At 39.7% G+C, this 27,153-nt stretch overlaps 1 protein-coding gene across 2 annotated transcripts in view; it reads right to left on the bottom strand.

Moving 5' to 3' along the window:
• LOC110453430 (feline leukemia virus subgroup C receptor-related protein 2-like) overlaps positions 1–27,153 on the bottom strand; it is a 49,877-nt gene that overhangs the window by 15,752 nt on the left and 6,972 nt on the right. The window contains exons 1-2 of one of the 2 annotated variants that reach the window (XM_021502373.1): positions 24,995–25,225; positions 10,124–10,701 (exon numbers count right to left, since the gene is read on the bottom strand). In XM_021502373.1, coding sequence (XP_021358048.1) covers positions 10,124–10,701; positions 24,995–25,001 — 585 coding nt within the window. In that variant the 5' untranslated portion in view covers positions 25,002–25,225. Of the gene's footprint in view, positions 1–10,123; positions 10,702–24,994; positions 25,226–27,153 lie in introns of those variants that run through there. The other variant, XM_021502372.1, reaches the window with a different exon arrangement.

The raw sequence follows: 27,153 nt of genomic DNA on the forward strand, positions 1-27,153 counted from the left end.
TTTAATAAGCTTTGTCTTAGATATATATAGAATATTTGAAAGTAAATAACATTATATGTGTAATCCACGCTATTTTCACAACATTGGCAAGTTCTGCTGTATAAATCTAAAAACTGATAACGTATGCTGTGTCCCATGTGGGTGTGCACTACGCCATCGATGTAGTGACGGTATTGGGGATTAACATTCATAAATCTCCACGAACATAACGAACACGACATGTTTACAACCAGTAGTAGGCCTACACCGCTCATAGTATGAGGCTACCAACAACTAAACCCCAACAGATGCTGGGTTGGAATTACGGCACATTATGTTTCTTGGAATTTTACTTTATGAATGTGAATGATCCGTAAAACAAAACAAGGGTGGCGAGTCTATCTAATGCCAACATCACAAACACCGGGTGTCAGCATCACAAACACCGCGTTGTTGCACCGAGTGTCTGCCAACATCACAAACACCGCGTTGTTACACCGGGTGTCAGCCAACTTCAAAAACACCGCGTTGTTACACCGGGTGTCCGCCAACATCACAAACACCGCGTTGTTTACACCGGGTGTCAGCCAACTTCAAAAACACCGCGTTGTTACCCCGGGTGTCCGCCAACATCACAACCACCGCGTTGTTTACACCGAGTGTCAGCCAACATCACAAACGCCGCGTTGTGTACTCCGGGTGTCAGCCAACTTCAAAAACACCGCGTTGTTACACCGGGCGTCAGCCAACATCACAAACACCGCTTTGTCACACCAGGTGCCAGCCAACATCACAAACCCGCTATGTCACACCAGGTGCCGGCCAACATCACAAACACCGGGTGTCAGCATCACAAACACCGCGTTGTTACACCGGGTGGCAGCCAACATCACAAACACCGGGTGTCAGCATCACAAACACCGCGTTGATACACCAGGTGTCAGCCAACCTCACAAACACCGCGTTGTTACACCAGGTGTCAACCAACATCACAAACACCGCGATGTTACACCAGGTGTCAACCAACATCACAAACACCGCCTTGTTACACCAGGTGTCAGCCAACCTCACAAACACCGCGTTGTTTAAACCGGGGGTCAGCCATCATCACAAACACCGCGTTGATACACCAGGTGTCAGCCAACATCACAAACCCCGCTATGTCACACCAGGTGTCAGCCAACATCACAACCCCCGCTATGTCACCCCAGGTGCCAGCCAACAGCACAACCACCGCGTTGTTACACCGGGCGTCAGCCAACATCACAAACACCGCTATGTCCCACCGGGTGCCAGCCAACATCACAAACACCGGGTGTCAGCATCACAAACACCGCGTTGTCTACACCGGGTGTCAGCCAACATCACAAACACCGCGTTGCTACACCGGGTGTCAACCAACATCACAAACACCGCGTTGTTACACCGAGTGTTAACACCGGCCTAGAATTCCTTGCTGACGAATCATAAAATGAAGACAGACGAGAAAATGAATAGTAAAAGCTATTCAATAAAAACCACGGGTACAATCTTCAGTTACAAAACAGATCGATCCACAAGAAGATCGTGGAGGATGTAACTGAGTATGTTATCGATGGATATGGGGATCGTGAAGCGATTGAGATGGCACTCGGTAAGAAGCGTCATGTTTTAGAATAAATGTGGGATGACCAGAAAACAGAGGACAATGACGATAGATAGTCTGAAGAAGGGGGGGGGGGGGGGGGGTGTTAAACGAGTGTATGAATCGGAAGATTGTGATGTTTTACATCCTATTAACAGCTATGGACATTTAAGAACGTGCCTGGTGATGGAGGAAAGCCGGAGTTCCCTGAGAAAAACCACCGATCTACGGCCAGCACCTGGCGGCTGTTCTACATAGGCCTCAAACCACCGACCTACGGCCAGCACCTGGCGGCTGTTCTACATAGGCCTCAAACCACCGACCTACGGCCAGAACCTGGCGGCTGCCACACGTAGGCCTCAAACCCTCGACCCAGTGGTGGAGTGCTAGTGTTAGCAGAATGTCAGATGTCTAAACCACTTGGCCACCGCGTTAATTAAAGACATTTATTACGATCCTACCAATGCTGTGAGATTCTTTGGATCTGACGAATTGTATCGATACGTGAAAAAAGCTGGGAAATACATCATCAGCAAGTAATAGATCAGAAAATGGTTAGAGCGTCAGGAACCGTACAGTCTCAGAGATCCATCCCATTCAATCGAGACAGAATCGTCGTCACGGAGACTTACGGTTGAAGGTCTGCAGATCTCATAGACATGATCAAGTTCAAGAGCAAATGAACGACTATTCCTAGGTACCCGTGGTCAAAGACATGCTCTCTGCATTTCTATGGATGAGATATCTAAAAGACAAGTAAGGGAGCTCTCTGTGAGATTCCTATACTAGCCGAGTCCTTACGGAACAAGAACTCAGATCCAATGAAGTAAACGCACTCTTGAATGAATATCACATCCAGTATATTTATACCCGAAACGAAGGCAAGACGACTGTCGTGTTAACCGACATGTGAAATGGATCCATTGGTCCGAGATGTCTAATTCGTGGATATGCGCGTCACATATAACCGATTCGTTAAATGGGAGAGTGAATTACCATAGAATGGTCTCATTTCAAGACGTCGTATTATGGGAAAGAGCGTACAACCAAATCGCTCTAGTAAGTAGTATATGACGAGGGATACTCTCCTGTAGTTGTAAATATTGTCCATTATAGAATAGGAAAATAAATTTTGTTCCAATATTTGTCTTATCGTTATCATTCTGCTTGTAACTTAAGTTGAAGAATGATCTTGAAGGACACTATAAAATGCGATTTGAACCGGTTTCAATATTGGGGAGCATACGCTGTACTCAATTAGGATTAGGACCCGATTTGTTGCCGGTCTCCCCAACCAAAGGGGAGGCCCACTAAGGGGTTCTATAGGACTATATAGGAAATTGCACTCCATGACCCTATGCCAGAAGCGGTCCTTTTCTTTCATTGCTGTGCCTATGTGACAGAACTGTCCAGGATAAGAAAAGGATGTAAGGAATTTCCATCTCACAACCCATTTCACATTTGTGACGTCACACTGGCACAACAATAACAGTCATTCATCCCCTTGAAGTGGTTTTGGGAATCCCGACCCTCGAGGAAAGAATCTTATGTTACAAAAGACTCAGCAAGCCTCATGTTTGACAATGTCACCCTCGGGTTGAGATTCCCCTTTCCCACCCCAAGAGGCTGAACTGTTCTATCATTTCCATTTTGAAATGCTTTTTTCTTCAAATGACTTAAAATAGAACGCCTGCCTGCACTTGGTGACGCCATTAACCGAAAAATATATCCATTTAAAAGACCGCGTGGGAAAATGTTCCAGTATAACCAAATCATTACAAAATCGAGAGAAGTATATTGTATAAATTATCTACTTTACTATTGAGAAGTTTAGGAGATATTCAAAGCAGCTAAGCATGGCGCATTTTTTCAAACACCCGAGTGCGCTTTAAATATATATGTAAGATATAGCCCATTGCTCTATATTTTGGAAATTACCCCAAAGCATACGAAATTACCGGACGCATGATGGAAAGTAATTTACTTCGCGTTTATATCCATGTGTAAAATGGACAAATAACATTTTTTTTAGTGACAACAACCGGGTTCTTCTTGTCGTTATCTATGCTTGTGTGTAAACTTGTCCGGCTGATCCAGTCCCGTACGAATTGTACCTGCTGCCCCCATTGTATGATCGAACGAGGCGACTAAATTTGGGATCTTATCTTTTCTCTTCTTTCTGAACAACTATCTTCTTCCCTATGTCTCCCTTGACAATGCCTCAATTTTGGCCTTTAGCTGAGCGTTCGCCTCTGTGAGGAAGACTTTGGGTTCTGTCCCTGACCAAGACATACCAGAGTCTGTAAAAATGGTAGTGTCTACTCCTGCTTCACGCTCAACAATTTAGGTGTTGGACGACTGGTTCGCCCGTTGTCAGTTTAATGTGACCGGTTGGGGTGTCCTGCTGGGTGTCTTCGGCAGTATGTTTCAGTGAGGTAGCACTATAAAGTCGGCATCAGTTCCACGCTATCACAAGGAGACAAACACGAACATATTGCAGCCTCCCAAAACAATACACTACACGCATGCATCTTGCACACAGGGGAGGCCGTCCTTAAATGACCATAGCTGTTGATAGGACTTAAAACAATACTATACCAAACAAAACCTAACTGACCCAGGCATATCACAACTGTGACGTTGCGCGGTCAATATCACTTCGGAGCGTGTGATCGGTAAGGTCGTTTTACACTGATTACAGAATAGCAAGAAAAACGCATCACCTGATTAGCTGTAAATTTCACAGCTTATTTTTTAAGACTAATTAATTCTATAAGTATCAGCTGGTAAGACGCTCAAGACATTGTTAAGTACTTTTTGAGAACAAGAGGCTCAATGGACCTGACTACCTGACCTGGTATTAAGCTTACACCAGTTACCTTCAAAGTTGGAGAGAACACATTATATCGCGCAATTTTTGCTGAAGCAACAGGACAAATAGCATAATCCTGGGACTTTTGGCTATTAAGAAGATTTGTTTTTTATACGTTTGATCTTTGTGACGTTGAGAGTCGGTTAAGGACATTTATTTAATCAAAATGTGTAGCTGTTCATCCTAGCATGCTAGCCAATCATCATTACCATTCTAGCATGCTAGCCAGTCATCATTACCGTCCTAGCATGCTAGCCAATCACCATTACCATCCTAGCATGCTAACCAATCATCATTACCATTCAAGCATGCCAGCCTATCATCGTTACCGTCCTAGCATGCTAGCCAATCAGCATTACCATCCTAGCCAATCAGCATTACCATCCTAGCATGCTAGCCAACAATCATTACCATCCTAGCATGCTAGCCAATCATCATTACTATCCTAGCATGCTAGCCAATCATCATTACTATCCTAGCATGCTAGCCAATCATAATTACCATGGGCGTTTTTTGTTATCGGAAGATGTTGTTTTCAGATATTTAAAAAAAAATGGGCAAAATAATTCGTCAGTACAAACATGGTAGCTCTGCATTCCAGTATGCTAATGACCAAATATTATCACTCTAGACCTTTTGGTTCTTCATAATAAGTCGTTTGACGATTAAAACTATCTTGAAAGTTAGTTATGATCATTCTTTTGAAAACAAAAACAAAAACACTTGGTAGCCTTTAAGGACTTCCCACCCTTCGTAATACACATGTTTTTTCTTGTTGTATTTTCGTGTCGTCATTTCCGTATTGCGTATCAGGCATTCCATTACCGTAGTGTTAATTATAGTAACACCGAGTAAACAATAGTACACATTCGTGACGATGATATGTCAACACCCGATATCGAGACTAACTTGGAAATGTGTAATCACACGTGCTTCTAAAATAAAGCTTATGATAGAAAGACATTAATTTACTCACGGGAAGACACTGACATAAGAGCAGACGTCTTCCAGAAGGTCGTATATGAGGCGAATGGAATGCAGACTGATGTGTTTTATTTACCGACCTCACCTGTACGTATCACGCAGGCGCGTAGCTACCATGTAAGCCAATAAGCCCGGGCTTACACGTTTAGGTTTTCATGACGGTTTTTTTTAAATGACGAAAACTGTCTTCTGGAGCCTGCCCAATTACAACACAACAGAATTTTAAAAAATCACGGTGCTTTCTATTTTTTTACTTTGTCAGATTGCGCATAAAAATACCTTCTATAATGGACGTATATAAAACTAAAATTTGATTTTCTTCCATGTCCACAAAATGTTTATGAAACCAGAAGACGAAACGGTGTCGGAGACTGCAAAGCTAGGCATGACGATGATAGTGGGGGCAACCTCGCTTCTCGAAATGCTCAACAAATAACAGGAGCAAGTATAAGGAACCAGTCACAAAGCACAAACAGGAGACGAAACAGTGTGGGAGACTGAGTAAAGGTGACAGTGGGGGTAACCTCGCTTCCCAATTAACTCGGATCAGATTATGAGAAAGACAAACCCAATTGCATGTTCACTAATGCAGAAGTATCAAATGCATAAGCAAGATTAGGTAAAAAACAAACAATGTATGTATGGAGGGTGTACAAAGCAATAACGATGGTTAATATTCAGAATTACACGTAAATAGGTATATATATATACCAAAAATAGGACTTTTTTCTTGCGGATTTAAACGAGAAAACAGACATCAGGACGTGGGAAATGGCTCCCGAGACGTTCTAGAAAACAAAATTTTCATGGGGGAGACCCCCCAGAGACGTTCTAGAAAACAGAATTTTCATGAGGGAGACCCCCTAGACTCCCCCACCCCCCTCCCCCTTACGGGAGGGGGAAGACACCCTCCCGTACCCTTCCCCTGCTCGCGCTACGCGCTTCGGGGGGAGCTGCCTTTGGCAACCCCATGTCGGGCTTTCACATTGTAAAGGGGCTAGCTACGCGCCTGNTTCACAAGCTCTTGGTCGCTACGACTTTTGTTGTCGAGCGAGTTACGCTCTGTCAGATAAATCGTTTCACAAATGCAATAACTCTGTGAAAATAGTGGTTTGTAAAATATCAAGTTCCCTATAAAATGCAAGTCATGTATGTGCACGTGATAACGGCATACCATGCGATAGCCTAAATATACCATGTGTAAGCGGGCTATGAAATGATGTCCAAAGTGTACATGATTGAGAGTAATTTTGTTCCATAAAAGAACAGTAACTTGACAATGAAATATAGTAATTTAATCTATTTCCGTCGTTTTTGGTTTAGTAAAGAAAATAAGTGTCATTGTATAAATTCTATCCCTCTGTAAAAAGTTCCGATTTTTTTCAAGGTAGACAACTCTCATCAAGATCAAAGGGCCTGTTTCCAGTAATGTTAATTNCAGATCCGGATCTATCTAGACGGGCAAGGTCCGAGTTTGTCAAGATGGATGCATCTTCCGTACTGTTTCCCCGTCTCGATCTTGATTACTTGAGAACCATTACGTGTGGAACGTATCAGATATCTCTGGCTCCTGGTTACATCGCCGAACATTTAAGTGATGACGGAGACTATGAGGTGTGGCTTTACCAGCACTCCCCAGACCTTCTCCGATGTCAAATACATTCTCGACACAAAAGCCAAACGAAATATAACGTTTGGATACGGTTCACCGTTTCACCCGATGTTGAGGCCCCAATAAAGGACTACTACTGCCAGTGCCCAGTTGGAGAGAGAACGATGGGAATGTGTGCGCACATCTCCAGTATCTTGTACTACCTTGGGTATTACAGGACGCTGGAAAACCCTCGACCATTACAACCACAGGTAAAGAAATTCCGACAAAACTTGAAATAGTTTTCCATGCGGCAACGGAGTGCATATGTCGAAAGTATGTTTGGGGCTCGATATGAAAGATCCCCGTTACCATGTGACTAACCAAACTTATAAATATAGGTATTATACAATCGCCCGTAGCTATGAACACTCCCGTAAATGCGAAAACCAACCAAAATCATAAGGAACACGTTTTGTTTGTTGTTCTGTCTATTTGTCAGCCAATGTCTTCAACCACGGGGACTTGTGAAGTAGCCATCTTGGATTTTTTTTATGAAAAAGTGTTTCTCTCACTTTTTTTCATATCTGTGTACATATTCTCAACATACCGAGCAAATACTCTCGTTTTTTTGTTAATTATCTAAAGAAAGTCGAAAATCGGCAATTCAACCATAGGCTAATTCAACCCAACATTTGAAAATGTTCCACCACTTACATTTTGATGATTTTTCCTCTCATCAATAGCATATTACGTACTGTTTAATAGGATAAAAATTGGTTTGCATCCAACGCCCATAAAAGGGTGTATTCTCTAAAAAACACAGTTTTTGTGTCTAAAATGTTATCATCGAAAATGGCATTTTTGAGATTGTTTCTTCCATAAAACAGCCAAATGGCGCGATGGAAACATGATTTTTTGTCACAATCATGCCATGAATGTATTCTTTACGGTGACCATCATTTGATTAGATTTTCATTAATATTTTACATAACATGCACATTTTATCAACACTTAGACAGCTTCTGAAAGGTACAACTTTGAGGAGCCATAAAAAACAAACCAAGTGACCTAAATCTTTATACTTTATAGATTTGTGACCACAACGGCATGGGCAATGCACCACCAACAGGAAATTTGAATCAGAGAAGGGGCCGTTTCGGAAACCGGCCCTTTATTGTAAAATGTAATATAAATGAATTATAAAGACTTTGTGTGTATTTGGTTCAATTTTTCACTCTTTTTGTATGACTCTATGTGTCCTGTTTGCTTTAAGCTTGTATTTAGTAATTTAAATCCATACAATTTCAATAAAAAAAAACGCTTTTTGTAACATGTTGTAGATATTTTATGATAAATAAAATATTTTTAGGGTTGATTAGCAATGTTTCATTATTTATTGTTGTAATGGTTTAGAACAATGCCACACACTCAAAAAATGTGAAAGAGTTGAATTTGACAAATAATAATTTTTTCGGTATTTTTTACCAAAAAATCCCCAGATTATCGGAGGTTAGATTTCATAAAATCATCTATACATATTGACATAACCATTATGTGAAACTTGCATTGAATTCTGCTGGCTAATTGCGAAAGGGTGGAGCCACCTTAATCTGAGCTTGTTACTGGCAATATAGCTTCTCCCTTGGCCTTTTGGAAGGGTTTTCAGATGAAGTTGTTTACATTTTTTTCAAACATTTACAACCAGTGACCTTGACAACGAGTGAAGGTAAATTGTTGGAACAGCATTGTAGCTCTCCATCCCAGTATTTTACCGGGCATATCTCATCACTGTGTGCCGCTTAATGTTTTAGATTTAAATTGTTTGAAGATTTTAACACATTTGACCCATGTGAACTTGAAGGTCAGTTATTGTCATTGATTTGGAAAAAGAAACTGTGACAATTTGTCCAAGCATGATACTGGCCATATATCATCACTCTCGACATTTTGGTTATTCAGAAGAACTTGTTTGAAGATTTTGTTAAACATTTGACCCCGGTGACGTAAGAAGTAGGGAAAATATTATTTGTTTAAACGAATCTTATAAAACTTTATCCGGGCTTGCTACTGGCCAAATAATCACTCTCGGCCTATTGTTATAAAGAAGAAGTTATTTTGTTTTAAATAAGTTAATGCCGGAAGAACAGTCGACGAACGCCACAAAACGGTATAAACGCATATGGCCTGTCGGCCATCCTGATTTATCGGCTCAATCCCCAAATTCGATATTTGCAAAAAGGGGAACATACCTACAAAATTTGAAGAAGATCCCCTATTAAGTGTTTTCTGAGAAATAGCGCTATTAACCTCCACCTCTCATAATTCACGATGACCACCTGTCGACCATCTTGGTTTTCTGATCAGTTCCTAGTTGCAATACGCATAGTATACTATAGAGACCAAGAGGACTACGAATATACACATAGAACGTGATATCCTTCTATCGTTAACAAAGTTTAAGCCCCGATAACCTACACTGCCACCTGTTAGGCATTTTAGTTTCTTTTATTGTTAGCCGATAAAGGGCTTAAAGTAGTATTATGGCAGGTAATAGAATTTATAAACGCGTTTAGCTTCTTTCCCAATTCCTCTGAAATTCTATATATGTTTTTTTATACAGTGTAAGTGTGTTACATTATGGAATAATTTGAAAGTTTACCTGAAAATGTTTTGTATGTTATGAGGACAGCATTCATGTAGGATCATATTCGGATAATGGAATCGCTTCTAACCATCACTTAATACATGCAGGTAGGACGCGTATTATGTGATGTGTTATTTACATTATCTAGTCTATATCATCGACGTGCAAATGCTTCTTGTGAATTTCCAAAGCATTTCCATCGAGTCTATCAGCTAAGTGAGTTCTGTGCATCAGAATGCTTTTATAAATGCCAGAACCAGGTATTATTACTTGGTAGATTTTCTGAGGACCATGTTCATTGATAATATGCGGCTGTATTACACATGCTCATCCTTACTTTATTCTTAATCACCATACATAACAGGATAGTAAGCCTCATTACCTAATTCCCAAACATCAAAAGTGAAAGAGCAGTTACAATCTTACCTGATTCCCAAACACCCCGAGAGATGTAGCTGTGGACACTTCGTTCGGTCCAAACCAAACGGCAGCAATGCGGGCTGGAAGTCCAAGAATGAAGATCTGCGCTATTGCACAGACAGTTTGAGCAAACATTAATACAGGGAATCTGTCTGGTGAGACACATGCTAATTTGAGACACGCACCAAGCGCATTGAGGAAGGAACCACATATAGCCACCACACGTAAGCCTTTCTTGTTTAACAAGAACGTTGAAGGGAAAATCAATGGAATGTATGCCAACATATAAATCATGGACAGCCAATCAACAGTTGTCTCCCTTTTAAAATTATCTTCAGGCAAACTCTGATTGTAGTACTTAATGATGACGTTCGCAATTATATTGAGGTGTATCCATTGGTAGGCGTTACTCATGGAGTAGAAGCAGAACAGAAACACCATGATCCACCGCCGCTTATATACCCTCGGCTGGCCACCAGCTGTCGCAATCCTGTCATCCTTGTCGTCCTCAGTAGGGGACTGAGTGAGGATGGGCTTGGCCTGCAGACCATTCTCCAGGGAGGATCCCCGACTCACCGCTTTGCCTGACATATCACAGAAAACAAAGCCAGATGTCAGAATTTAAACAAACAATATTTCAAAAACAAAAATGTTTAGCTGTATAACCTAACAGAATGGTTGGTGTGTAGAGCGATATATTTGAACGCGGCTTTGTTAAACACACTGTCACCAAAGATAACACTAGATAACGTCGTGTGGCCTTGATAGATAAACAAGCCTGTTATACTTGACCAGGAGAACATACAAATTATTACCTACAATATATCGGACCAGTAACATAAACAGGGGTCGTTACATAGGGTCATATCTGACCAGTAACACAAACAGGAGTCGTTACATAGGATATATCTGACCAATAACACAAACAGGAGTCGTTACATAGGATAATCTGACCAGTAACACAAACAGGAGTCGTTACATAGGATATATCGGACAAGTAACATAAACAGGGGTCGTTACATAGGATATATCTGACCAGTAACACAAACAGGAGTTGTTACATAGGATATATCTGACCAGAAACACAAACAGGGGTCGTTACATAGGGCATATCCGACCAGTAACATAAACAGGGGTCGTTACATAGGATATACCTGACCAGTAACATAAACAGGGGTCGTTACATAGGGCATATCTGACCAGTAACATAAACAGGAGTCGTTACATTGGATATATCTGACCAGTAACATAAACAGGAGTTGTTACATAGGATATATCTGACCAGAAACACAAACAGGAGTTGTTACATAGGATATATCTGAGCAGTAACATAAACAGGGGTCGTTACATAGGGCATATCTGACCAGTAACATAAACAGGGGTCGTTACATAGGATATATCTGACCAGTAACATAAACAGGGGTCGTTACATAGGATATATCTGACCAGTAACACAAACGGGGGTTGTTACATAGGATATAACTGACCAGTAACACAAACAGGGGTCGTTACATAGGATATACCTGACCAGTAACACAAACAGGGGTCGTTACATAGGATATATCTGACCAGTAACATAAACAGGAGTTGTTACAAAGGGCATATCTGACCAGTAACACAAACAGGGGTTGTTACATAGGATATATCTGACCAGTAACATAAACAGGGGTCGTTATATAGGATATATCTGACCAGTAACACAAACAGGGGTTGTTACATATGATATATCTGACCAGTAACACAAACAGGGGTCGTTACATAGGATATATCTGACCAGTAACAGAAACAGGTGTCGTTACATAGGATATATCTGACCAGTAACATAAACAGGGGTCGTTACATAGGATATATCTGACCAGTAACACAAACAGGGGTTGTTACATATGATATATCTGACCAGTAACACAAACAGGGGTCGTTACATAGGATATATCTGACCAGAAACACAAACAGGGGTCGTTACATAGGATATATCTGACCAGAAACACAAACAGGAGTCGTTACATAGGATATATCTGACCAGTAACAGAAACAGGTGTCGTTACATAGGATATATCTGACCAGTAACATAAACAGGGGTCGTTACATAGGATATATCTGACCAGTAACAGAAACAGGGGTCGTTACATAGGATATACGTGATCAGTATCATAAACAGGAGTTGTTACATAGGGCATATAGTGCGTATAACTACTGTTTATGTTTGTTACATTTCTTTCCAATTAAAACTTGGACCAATCAGCATACGAAGAAAAGGTTAAGAAAAATAAAACACCTGATAATTACCAGTGTCTAATTTTTCTAGTATATCCATTTTCAGTTAATGATATAGCATTAACAGGTGAAATATTGTGTACAGTCTACGCAGCAACACTGTAGATTTATGATACAGCATTAACAGGTGAAATATTGTGTACAGTCTACGCAGCAACACTGTAGATTTATGATACAGCATTAACAGGTGAAATATTGTGTACAGTCTACGCAGCAACACTGTAGATTNGTTAGTCACCTTGTAAATTTTGCAGAACATACAAACTCCTCTTTTGAAGACCTCCACGAGAAGAAAATGGAGTCTTGTTGTCCGAGGGGTGAAGGGTGACATTAGAGAAAACCCAAGGGATACAGAGAGAGCAGTGAGGTCATTTATCAAGGAAAAGTTACAGATGGAGGAGAGTTTTATCAACGGAGTACTCTCTACAGCAGGATATCGTCTTCCCGGAGAGTTGTAAAGAAAACGAAACATTAGTATCCGGCTTAGCAGTTTGCTAGATCGCTTTGACATTTAAACAGTAGCTTTTAAACTTGAAAAGTGTTTGGGGTATAGCATAGTACCAGATACGCCACATTCGGTCAGTAAGAGGCGGGCAGCCCTTTTGGACAGGCGTTGGAAGTTGCCGCCGAGGGAAAAGGAAAAGTACAGATTGGTAAACCTAAAGGACTTTCCGTTTATGGATCTTGCTTAGAAAAAAGGAAAAAGAGAACAATGAATATATCTGTTAAAACCTAAGACTTGACAAAGAATTTATGGGGCTTTTTTTTGTTTTTTGTTTTTGTTTTTGTTTTTTATTTTTTGATTGGTTTTTGTTCAACTATTAAATTATGATAATGAACTCGTTATAGGTAACAGTGTTTTGGTCATGTTTCATAAATATTGTCACAAAGTAATGTATGGTCCATTACCATATATACTGTCACATATATACTGTCACCTATAACTATGGTCCTGTCCCATATATATCGTCAAATATACTACTCACATTTTGCTAAGGATCCCTTTTATTTTTTGGCATATGTGAAAATAAATATTTTATTTGGTTTATAATGAGATTAGTTTTAAAAAATTGATTGTTGTTTTAATTCATCAGCATGCAATAATTCCAAAAATTGTAATAACAGTCGGACAATGAGCCACAGGAAAAGGGTTACCCTTAAAATTGGTAACAACATGGTAGGTATTCACAAACAAGCTGAAATTGAACAAAACACATCCTAATTAAACAGAAACTGTTTTAGTATCGAGTGTGACGTAATGAGCATCAATTACTGCTTCACAATGTCTGTGCATGCGCCGAATGAGATCGCGTATCCGGATTTGTGAGATAGCGTTCCACTCAGCTACCAAAGCTGTTCCCAGCTCCTGGAGCGTTCTTGGCTGAACATTTCTGGCAGAGAGAGCTGTCTGAAGCATGTCCCACACATGCTCGATGGGATTTAGATCCGGCGAGCGTGCTGGCCAATCCATTCGTTGAATAGTCTCTTGCTGTAGATACTGCTCAGTCCCCCTTTCTCTATATGGCCCAGCATTATCGTCCATAAGGATGAAGTCAGGGGCGATAGCGCCAGGGTAGGGTCTGACATAGGCATCAAGGATTCCATCGCAGTGAGTCCGGGCCGTAACGGTTATGTTACACAACGTTACCTGCCTGTAACCTCTCCCCGGGTTGTCTCCATACTCTAACGCGCCTGTCGGTGAAGTCGAGACAGAATCTGAATCGGTAAAAAGAATCGGTTCCCATTCCTGAAGGGTCAAAGTGCAGTGAGCTTGGGCCCAATCTAATCGGTCCCTAACATGGCGGGCAGTTAAAGAAACTCGTATTTCCGGTCTACATGACCTTAAACCAGCATCATGAAGACGGTTCCTAACTGTCTGAGTGGCTACCCGGGTACCAGAAGCATTTAGGAGGTCATTTCGTAAAGCTGTGGCAGTCTAGAACCTGTGACGCCGTGCATATATGAGCAAAATTCGGTCTTGGAGCTGCGTTGTAGCCCTAGAACGACCTCCAGCATGACGTCTGGAAGGGTTTCCGTTAGTTTGGAAACGATTCCACATTCTTGCCACCACAAGGTCTGTTTCAACCTGACGTTGAGACATGCTAGCTTGCAGCATTCCGATGCCCCTATTAATTTTACCGTTATTTAACCGTTGGTCTTTGTGCCATACTTAAGGTCATAGGAGTGTATTGATAAACGGAAGTAGGAAGTACATCCCTAGTTGAAAATCCAATGTAGGGAGACAGTATCACAATTTCCGCATATTCTATTGTTTAATATTAAACTGATGAATATTGTATATTCATTATTGACAGAACAGTGTTTTCTCTCAATATTAAAGTATTTCAAAGCAATGCAGGCATTGATTCAGGGTTTTTTTTATCAATGAGCCACATGTATCCATTTTTCTGTATTTCAGGAAACCGGCTACCTATTTCACTACTGTGAAGTTTTTCAAGAAAGATAACTCTTACCTGCAATTACTATGTGCAAATGGTTTTATTATAAAATGTCAATTTTTATTCGTTTATTGATATTTTTTTTGACATAATTTCAGCATTTATTAAATTGATATACATTAATGCAATACTAATCTATGGTAGTATATTTTTTATTGACATTATTTTGCAAAACATTGTGTCTTTCTTTTTTCTCCTCAAAAGTCACTCCTTTTTACATAAATTTCCATTTAAATAACAGGAGTTGTTACATAGGATATAAGTGACCCCAGCTAAACGGAAAACTTTAGCATAGTACAATTGATTAACAAAGTCAAATTAACGGTAAACTGTAGGTGAAATTCAAAATCTGAATTGTGTGTAGGGATGCCCATGCATAGATAAAAGTATAATCCAGGTTTGGTTACGACAGCACATATACTTTGTGAGAAATTAAACTGAACCCCCAGCTAAACGGAAAACTTTAACATGGCCCAATTAACAAAGTCCAATTAACTGTAAATTTTATTTGAAATTCTGAATCTAAAATGTGTGTTTAGATGGCTATATGTAGATATAAGTATATTTCAGATTTCATTATGATAGTTTATGTACTTAGAGAGAAATTTAGAGTTTGACAGAAATGTTGACGTCGCCGTATACGCCGCTGTCGAAAAAGTAATGCGTATGTCTCGCTTCGCGACTCCGTCGCAGGCGAGACAAAAACAGCGACAGTATATATGGTACATGACCATAGTTATATGAAATACTCACATTTTGCTAAGGATCACCTATATTTTGAAAACAAAACATCAAAATGTTAGAATGGATATTATATTTTCCTTCCGTGCTGTTTTGGGCGAATGTGGGTGGATTCAGTCAACCATAAAAGCGCGTGCACTTCAAAATCAATTTGATGAATATTCTTTGCGTGTTTTTGTTTAAGGTAATAGGATTGTGTCATCATTTCTCAGTAGATTTTTTTCAAATTGTTTGGTTATATTGCTTCGAAGTAAAGAACATTTTCTGCCACAAAAAAATATAGGTTGTCATAATTTTAAGGAATTTAAATGGAAATTTATGTAAAAAGGAGTGACTTTTGAGGAGAAAAAAGAAAGACACAATGTTTTGCAAAATAATGTCAATAAAAAATATACTACCATAGATTAGTATTGCATTAATGTATATCAATTTAATAAATGCTGAAATTATGTCAAAAAAATNAATAAAAGGGATCCTTAGCAAAATGTGAGTAGTATATTTGACGATATATATGGGACAGGACCATAGTTATAGGTGACAGTATATATGTGACAGTATATATGGTAATGGACCATACATTACTTTGTGACAATATTTATGAAACATGACCAAAACACTGTTACCTATAACGAGTTCATTATCATAATTTAATAGTTGAACAAAAACCAATCAAAAAATAAAAAACAAAAACAAAAACAAAAAACAAAAAAAAGCCCCATAAATTCTTTGTCAAGTCTTAGGTTTTAACAGATATATTCATTGTTCTCTTTTTCCTTTTTTCTCAGCAAGATCCATAAACGGAAAGTCCTTTAGGTTTACCAATCTGTACTTTTCCTTTTCCCTCGGCGGCAACTTCCAACGCCTGTCCAAAAGGGCTGCCCGCCTCGTACTGACCGAATGTGGCGTATCTGGTACTATGCTATACCCCAAACACTTTTCAAGTTTAAAAGCTATTGTTTAAATGTCAAAGCGATCTAGCAAACTGCTAAGCCGGATACTAATGTTTCGTTTTCTTTACAACTCTCCGGGAAGACGATGTCCTGCTGTAGAGAGTACTCCGTTGATAAAACTCTCCTCCATCTGTAACTTTTCCTTGATAAATGACCTCACTGCTCTCTCTGTATCCCTTGGGTTTTCTCTAATGTCACCCTTCACCCCTCGGACAACAAGACTCCATTTTCTTCTCGTGGAGGTCTTCAAAAGAGGAGTTTGTATGTTCTGCAAAATTTACAAGGTGACTAACTGATACATTAAGGTTCATGTAAAGTCCGTTTTCAACTAAATTACAAAAGGACATAATTTCTTGAAATTTACCTTGACAGCCCTAATTTTGGTATCACTACGATCCTTAAGATATGAGTAACAGTCTGTATAAGCTTTTAGTGAAGTTCAGTACGTTTATATTGTTTAGTTGCATTAATAACACGTTATGTAGGATATAACGTATCTGCACAAAACAGAGTCGATTTTCAAGGAAATGTCAGTCAGAATCTTCCTTAGAACTCATTTTAGGTAGTGGGATTGTGGAAAGTTAGCGAAATCGCAACTTCAAAGTCAAGTCATTAGTTAATTTCACCATAAAAAATCAGCCATATTGGAACTATTTTTTAAAACTATTGGAGGCCCGTGTAGTGTAATACCAAACATCAAATTTTTCTAAAACCACCTTTTTAACCAAAATATAATGCATGATATGCATGATATGCATGTTATGGTTTGTTAAAAGAGAGTCATTAACAGATATTGGATCACATTAGTTGATTTATATTGATAATTACATTACATTACACATACACATATACATACAGGTAAAGATAGTCATAGACAGCTCAAAAACCAGGTAGGATTCGTATTTTGTTGCTACGTGCTTCCATGCTTCCATAAATTGTTTACTTTTTATTGACACTTCAAACAGTAAAATAAATAATCGGTTTTTCAATAAAAACATTCAATTTCACAAGAAAGCACATATGAATTGACCAAAATGTGCCAAAAACTTGTAAATTTGTTCTTAACAAAAAATATTTTTGCCTTCATTTCGCATTTCCTATTTGTGTCACTTGTCAAAATACAACACACACATCTCGTCTTACCAGGATATCGACTCAAGAAATACATGATCAATGTCTACTTTATGTAAATTACAACTGTATTCTATCCCACAAACCATACTTACAACAAATATACATTGTCGATCTTCTGCATCTCAGCGTTTTCTCCTCGGCTTCATGTTGTTGACGTTTGATGCACATTGCCGGAAGTGACGCCGCACAAATAGTCCAATCTTGGATATCATGATTTTTTTTTCTGTAGTAATACTAGTACATGTGTGTAATTCAATTCGGCATAAAAAGTATTTTATTATTTTAGGAATTATACTCTTGTTTTGATAGCTCTGTACCCCTAGTGCCTGACAGTGTAGCCTAGCGAAACACATAAGATGGTCGATAGCAGCCGACACAAAACAACTACAATATAAGGCATTTATGAACATGTACACTTTTTAAAAACTGTACATGTACACATAACAACTTAAAGTGCTATAAACATTCCTTAACGGTTCGGGTCAACCTGATATTTTAGACGTGCCTGACGACAAGGAAAAGGAATATGTTCATCAATCTACAGTGTTGCTGCGTAGACTGTACACAATATTTCACCTGTTAATGCTGTATCATAAATCTACAGTGTTGCTGCGTAGACTGTACATAATACTTCACCTGTTAATGCTGTAACATAAATCTACAGTGTTGCTGCGTAGACTGTACACAATATTTCCCCTGTTAATGCTGTATCATCAATCTACAGTGTTTCTGCGTAGACTGTACACAATATTTCACCTGTTAGTGCTGTATCATAAATCTACAGTGTTTCTGCGTAGACTGTACACAATATTTCACCTGTTAATGGTGTATCATAAATCTACAGTGTTGCTGCGTAGACCGTACACAATATTTCACCTGTTAATGCTGTATCTTAAATCTACAGTGTTGCTGCGTAGACTGTACACAATATTTCCCCTGTTAATGCTGTATCATCAATCTACAGTGTTTCTGCGTAGACTGTACACAATATTTCACCTGTTAATGGTGTATCATAAATCTACAGTGTTGCTGCGTAGACCGTACACAATATTTCACCTGTTAATGCTGTATAATTAACTGAAAATGGATATACTAGAAAAATTAGACACTGGTAATTATCAGGTGTTCAATTTTTCTTAACCTTTTCTTCGTATGCTGATTGGTCCTATGGCCAAGTTTTAATTGGAAAGAAATGTAACAAACATAAACAGTAGTTATACGCATATTATCATTTATGCGGGCATTATCTAATGTATGGATTGGAGTCATAAAGTAGAACGTTGCATTGTTCAGTGTGAATAGTTGAGTACTAAAGTCAAATATAATATAATACATATGTACTTATTGTCACAAAAGTCTTACATAGGTTGTTCTGAGAGACACTTCATATTACATATTTTGGGGTATTGATTTAAAATTTTAATTATATATACATATTAAGTAACTACATGTTTTTGTTTTGTCTCCAACGATTTCTCCAAAAAATCACATAAAAACTATATGATATTTTGTATACTTCTGATTTGTCTACTTGGGAATTTCTAGTGGAATATCTACATGCCTCTGGGTACGCCTGACCTCTGATGAAATGTCTGTAACATCAGCTTTCATAGAGAAACACAAAAATATATACAGCAAAAGTAACCGATAGCAATCTTAGGCTAACATTGATACACTCCATATCAAAGTTTTAATTTAATTTGGATCCACTTTATTTGTATACAGTAAACGAGGGCTTGGATGCCCTTGCTGAAGCTAACTTTTCGTACGACCTTTCTAGGTTTCTTACATGCTTAAAATTTCCGGTGTGACCGTCTAGTATTGTGTGACTGCCTTGGAAACTAGTTTTTTCCTTGTCGTTTATTACTCGCCGAATCAGACGTGTGAAATATAATGTTGACCTGAACCATTAAGGAATGTTAGTAGCACTTGTAGTTGTATCGTGTACATGTACAATTTTTAAAAAGTGTACATGTACATAAATGTCTTATTTTGCAATTGTTTTGTGTACATGTACAGTTTTTAAAAAAAATGCACATGTATGTGTGCATGTACAGTTTTTAAAAAGCGTACATCAAAACTCGATGTATCGTGCTCCGGTACAACACTAACCCCGTGTGGGGCCCCGCTGCTAAAGTCTACAGCCTGTGTACCGAACCGACTTGGTCGACCGGTGCAACACTAACCCCGTGTGGGGCCCCGCTGCTAAAGTCTACAGCCTGTGTACCGAACCGACTAGGTCGACCGGTACAACACTAACCCCGTGTGGGGCCCCGCTGCTCAAGGCTACAGCCTGTGTACCGATCCGACTTGGTCGACCGGTGCAACACTACCCCCGTGTGGGGCCCCGCTGCTCAAGTCTACAGCCTGTGTACCGAACCGACTAGGTCGACCGGTGCACTCTCACCTGTACGTGACATATGGCATCGTACATGTATAACGCTCGTCAATTCAGTAAACAACAAATAGGGTCAGCTGATATTGTAGAACAGTTCCGTAAAAACTACAAACCAGCGCACGACTTACACTTCAGAGTGACACTTGTGACTTACTCTTAGTAAGAACAGTTTTGGGGTCTGTAAGAATGTTTTTGAATATATAATTTCAAGAAAAACACAGCACTTCACTGTTCAGCCATCAAACCGGAAGTCTCCATTTCATGTTTTTTGGTAATGATCATTATGCTTCTATCGAAATGCACCAGCAGGTATTTTCATGATATTTCTGTTTACGAAACCCCTTAGGCAAGGCCTCTTACATCCATTTGATCCAGTTATAAATATTTCCAATACCTATCACCTTCCGACCAAGAAATGTAAGCAAAGTTTCCTTCACCTCAATATCTTCTACCCTCAAAAACTTGAACAAATAAAACCTTATAGTGCCAAGCAATATTGCAAACAAAGTTTAAAACCCGTACTTTCCAGAGTGGAAACAAACTTACAGCGTAAGGTCTCTGGCAAGCCAGAAAGATAACGAAGATATCGGAAAACAAAAACGTAATTAATGTAAATATATTAAAGGGCATGTAGCAGCTGGACGTGAGTATCTGTTTGACGTTTGCAAAGTATTAATGGTAGACGGATGACAAATGTCTAGTGATTCATTTAATAGCTAAATGAATGAAGAAAACGGAATGTTGTCATCGATATACAACAGAAATGTTTACGGGACCTGCCAAGACAAACGGGACACGACAATTTGATCCAGCAGGTTCAAGCACACACAAACTATGCCTAGAGAACTACGTGGCCATTAGCATTTTGTAGTAAACAACACCAGTCAGCCATGATAACTCGGTTTGAGTAAGCAGCACTCTGACAGCCATGATAACTCGGTTTGAGTAAGCAGCACTCTGGCAGCCATGATAACTCGGTTTGAGTAAGCAGCACTCTGGCAGTCACAGAGCGACGGATCTGAGTAAGAGACACCCTGCCAGCTCCAAGGTTCCGAATTTGCAAAGTAATTTACTACCAGCCATAAAGCTCTCAACTTCAATAAGTTTCAATAATTAAGAAACATTTTGCCAGCCATAAAGCAACCCTTTCAAATAAGTAACACCTAACCAGCCATAAAGCCCCCCGATTCTATTTAGTTACATCTTACCAGCCATCAATTGGTTTGTTTGTGTTTTACGTCCTATTAACAGCTATGGTCATTTAAGGACGTGCCAAGTTTTTGTGGTAGAGGAAAGCCGGAGTTCCCGGAGAAAATACACTGACCTACGGCTAGTACCTGGCGACTGCCCCACGTAGGTATCGAGCCCGCGCCCATGTGCTGGAGAACTAGTGGTATCAGAATGTCAGACGCCTTAACCACTTGACCACCGCGGCCCATGCCCAGCCATAAAGCCCCCTATTTTAGTAAGTAAGATCTTGCCAGCCATAAAGCCCCGATTTTAGTAACATCTTGTCAGGAATAAAGTCCCTGATTGCAGTAAGTAACATCTTTTCAGCCATAAAACCCACAAAACCCCTGATTGTAGTAAGTAACATCTTGGCACCCCTGATTGTAGTAAGTACCATCATGCCGGTCATAACGCCCATGATTGTAGAAAGTAGCATCTTGTCAGCCACAAAACCCCTGATTGTAGTAAGTAACATCTTGGCAGCCATAAAACCCCTGATTGTAGTAAGTCACATCTTGTCCGCCATAAAACCCCTGATTGTAGTACGTACCATCATGCCGGTCATAACGCCCATGATTGTAGAAAGTAGCATCTTGTCAGCAAAAAAACCACTGAGTGTAGTAGGTAACATCTTGTCAGCCACAAAACCACTGATTGTAGAAAGCAACATCTTGTCAGCCTAAAAACCCCTGATTGTAGTAAGTAACATCTCGTCAGCCATAAAACCACTGATTGTAGTAAGTAACATCTTGTCAGCCTAAAAACCCCTGATTGTAGTAAGTAACATCTTGTCAGCCATAAAACCCCTGATCGTAGTAAGTAGCATCTTGTCAGCCACCAAACCCCTGATTGCAGTAAGTAGCATCTTGTCAGCCACCAAACCCCTGATTGTAGTAAGTAACATCTTGTCAGCCATAAAACCCCTGATTGTAGTAAGTAACATCTTGTCAGCCATAAAACCACTGATTGTAGTAAGTAACATCTTGTCAGCCACAAAACCCCTGATTGTAGTAAGTAACATCTTGTCAGCCATAAAACCCCTGATTGTAGTAAGTAACATCTTGTCAGCCATAAAACCACTGATTGTAGTAAGTAACATCTTGTCAGCCACAAAACCCCTGATTGTAGTAAGTAACATCTTGTCAGCCATAAAACCCCTGATTGTAGTAAGTAACATCTTGTCAGCCATAAAACCCCTGATTGTAGTAAGTAACATCTTGTCAGCCATAAAACCCCTGATTGTAGTAAGTAGCATCTTGCCAGCCATAAAACCCCTGATTGTAGTAAGTAACATCTTGTCAGCCATAAAACCCCTGATTGTAGTAAGTAGCATCTTGCCAGTCACAAAACCCCTGATTGTAGTAAGTAACATCTTGTCAGCCATAAAACACCTGATTGTAGTAAGTAACATCTTGTCAGCCATGAAACCCCTGATTGTAGTACAATGTAAGTAACATCTTGTCGACCATAAAACCCCTCATTGCAGATAGTAACATCTTGTCAGCCATAAAACCCCTGATTGTAGTAAGTAGCATCTTGCCAGTCATAAAACCCCTGATTGCAGTAAGTAGTATCTTGTCAGCCACAAAACCCTTATTGTAGTAAGTAACATCTTGCCAGTCATCAAGCCCCTGATTGTAGTAATTAACATCTTGTCAGCCATAAAACCCCTGATTGTAGTAAGTAACATCTTGTTAGCCAAAAAACCCCTGATTGTAGTAAGTAACATTTTGCCGGCCATAAAACCCCTGATTGTAGTAAGTAACATCTTGTCAGCCATAAAACCCCTGATTGTAGTACAATGTAAGTAACATCTTGTCAGCCATTAAAGCCCCTGATTGCAGTAAGTAGTATCTTGTCAGCCACAGAGCCCCTGATTGCAGTAAGTAACCTCTTGCCAGCAATAAAACCCTTGATTGTAGTAAGTAACATCTTGCCAGCAATAAAACCACTGATTGTAGTAAGTAACATCTTGTCAGCCATAAAACCCCTGATTGTAGTAAGTAGCATCTTGCCAGCCATAAAACCCCCGATTGCAGTAAATAGCATCTTGCCAGCCATAAAATCCCTGATTGTAGTAACTAACATCTTGTCAGCCATAAAACCCCTGATTGTAGTAAGTAGCATCTTCCCAGCCATAAAACCCCTGATTGCAGTAAGTAGTATCTTGTCAGCCACAAAACCCTTATTGTAGTAAGTAACATCTTGCCAGTCATCAAGCCCCTGATTGTAGTAATAAACATCTTGTCAGCCATAAAACCCCTGGTTGTAGTGCATTGTAAGTAACATCTTGTCAGCCATAAAACCCCTGGTTGTAGTGCATTGTAAGTAACATCTTGTCAGCCATAAAACCCCTGATTGTAGTAAGTAACATCTTGTCAGCCATAAAACCCCTGGTTGTAGTACATTGTAAGTAACATCTTGTCAGCCATAAAACCCCCGTTTTTATTAAGTACATGTACAAGCATAGGGATTTTAATAGTTCACTGAGTTTTTATTTTTAAATGAAAATCCTGCTAATACCATACTTGTTTATAAAAGAGTATAAGAATGTAAGCTGAAGTATACACAATCACTTTTGGAAGGTATGACACCTCAAATATGAGTATATTCTCGATGACAATTTTTAAAAACGGTAAGATGTAGTCTCTAATATTTTCATAAGCTAAAACACATTTCACAGTTACAACACATTACACATTGCACAGCTACAACACATCACACCGCTACAACATATTACACAGATACAACATATTACACATTGCACAGCTACAACATATTACACAACTCACAGCTACAACACATTACACACCACACAGCTACAACACATCACACCGCTACAACATATTACACAGATACAACACATTGCACAGCTACAACATATTACACACCACACAGCTACAACACATTACACATCACACAGCTACAGCACATCACACAGCTACAACATATTACACAGATACAACATATTACACATTGCACAGCTACAACATATTACACCGCTACAACACATTACACAGATACAACACATCACACAGCTACAACACATTACACAGCTACAACATATTACACATCACACAGCTACAACACATCACACAGCTACAACATATTACACAGATACAACACATTGCACAGCTACAACACATCACACAGCTACAACATATTACACATTGCACAGCTACAACATATTACACATTACACAGCTACAACATATTACACACCACACAGCTACAACACATCACACAGTTACAACATATTACACAGCTACAACACATTGCACAGCTACAACACATAACACAGCTACAACATATTACACAGATACAACACATTGCACGGCTACAACACATTACACAGCTACAACATTTTTCACAGATACAACACATTGCACAGCTAAAACACATTACACAGCTACAACATATTACACATTGCACAGCTACAACATATTACACCTTGCACAGGTACAACACATTACACATCTCACAGCTTAAACACATTACACAACTCACAGCTACAACACATTACACATCTCACAGCTACAACATATTTATTACACATCTCACAGCTACAACACATTACACATTTTGGAAATCTTACTTGTTTCAAAGCTACTTTATCTAACGCAAACATTATATGTACAGTTAGTTAAATTGTACATATTGTATTTATTCCTGTTACTTTGAAAACCACTTACCAGACATGTTTCCTATCCCTTCGATTTGTCCCCAGAACTGTATACAAGAGAAAGTTGTCCCGCACAAAACTGTTTCAATTAAGAACAAGCACAAAAAATTCTGAAAGTCAAGAACGATAGGTGAATCCACTGCATCCTTTTTTTCCCAATGACACAAATGTGTCAGTTGTCAAAAAAGTACTTATTCGGACCCAATTTAGTCCCTTCATCTGGAACAGCTCATTTATTGTTTCGAAGGTCAGATAACTGTCACAAAACACTAACACACCTCCCGATATTGTGTATCCGCGTTCAAGCCTCCAGCTGCCAGAAATCAGGCACGCTGTGAGGTAGTCACAGACAATGATTCACAGATCATTGCTATGTGACATTTAAATACGAATACAGTTATTTCATCTAATCTCAATTCACACAAAATCAACGATTATTTTTCTGACAATGACATTTGTACGCTTCACTTTTGTAGCGCTAATGTATGATATCATTTACTGAACAAGCGCCCCAGGGGCCTTAATACCTCACCTGGTATTTGATTTTCAATTTAAACCTGCTGAGTATGTACCATATCAGTTTATCAAAGAAAACTACACGTAAATCTGTTTGGGTGGGTAAGACACGAAGAACGAGTGTATTCTTCATGTCCAGCAATTTTGGAAATTGTTATTGCATGGTGATCTCAACTGTTTCAATGTTATGACCCAGGGAGGAAGTCTCCAGGGGTTGGTCTGGATCTCCGGACCAATCCTGGTAGCATGAATGTGTTCTTCTCTTCATGCATAGCAATAGTATATTTGGTTATAGGTTGGGGATAAAACCCATTTATTCGTATGTAAAGAGAAGAATTTAATACATAAACCTTTAACTCCAAAATTTGGCCACACCTATGTGCCCCCAAGGGGAGGGGGAACACACCTCTCTGCCCCCTGGGAGAGGGGACACACCTCTCTGCCCCCTGGGGGAGGGGGGACACACCTCTCTGCCCCCTGGGGGAGGGGGACACACCTCTCTGCCCCTGGGGGAGGGGACACACATCTCTACCCCCTGGGGGAGGGGGGACACACCCTCCATTTATACAGAATTCAGTTGTCTTCGCCTGCAGGTTCTCTTGACCAAAATTGGTTAAAATCCATCGATTTGTATCTCAAATATCTGTTATGTAAGAGCACTTCTGCCCCAGGGGGGGCCATAACCTCCATTTATACAAAATTGAATCCCCTTTGTTCAAAGATGCCATAGAACAAGTTTGGTTAAAATCCCTTTATTGGTGCAAAAGGAGAAATATTATTATCTTCTTTTTCCCCTGATGGGCCCATCCCTTCTGGAGGTCACAGCCTCAGTTCATACAAAATCAAGTCTGCTTACCCTTAGGATGCTCCAGACCTCATTTGGTTTAAATCCATTCTTTTGTAACTAGAAATATTTTCCTATGTTCCCACCTAATTCACCCCTCCCGAGAGGGACCACACCATCCGTTTATACAAAATTGAGGCCACCTTGGCCAAAGATGCTCAAAAACAATTTTGATCAACTCTATCAATCGATTGATTAACGGGTTAACGTCTGGAATACTCTTATGGAGTGACTGATACCGCACTATGCTGGATACAGTCATACCTGAGTGAACGACGACAGTGTGTTGCCATCGGATCTGCCACCTCACATGACAAAGTACTAGATTTCGGGGTTCCTCAAGGGTCGGTGTTAGGACCACGAAAATATTGTATGTACTCCAAACCGATTGGAGAGATTTGTCGTCGCCATAGCCTTCGCTATCATTGCTATGCTGATGACACACAAATTTACATGGTCATAAAACCACAGGACAGTTGGAATACAGTCTCAGAAAGTCTGGAAGCTTGTCTGACAGATATCAGTATCTGGATGAACGCCAACATGCTTAAACTTAATCAGGAAAAGACGGAACTAATCGTCTTTTCCCCAAAGTGTCAGCAAACAATGGCTCTCCAGCTCAAGGTTGGTGCCAGAACTATTGAGACTGTTCCAGCTGTTAAAAACCTAGGGGTATACTTTGACAGTTCTCTGAACATGGAGAAACAAGTGAACGCTATTGCCAAATCCTGTTACTACCAGATCAGGAACATCGGCTGTATTCGGCAGTTTCTAACTGCAGATGCATGCAAGATTTTGGTGCATTCACT

The sequence above is a fragment of the Mizuhopecten yessoensis genome, unplaced genomic scaffold, assembly GCF_002113885.1.
Source record: "Mizuhopecten yessoensis strain PY_sf001 unplaced genomic scaffold, ASM211388v2 scaffold7285, whole genome shotgun sequence".
NCBI lineage: Eukaryota > Metazoa > Mollusca > Bivalvia > Pectinida > Pectinidae > Mizuhopecten > Mizuhopecten yessoensis.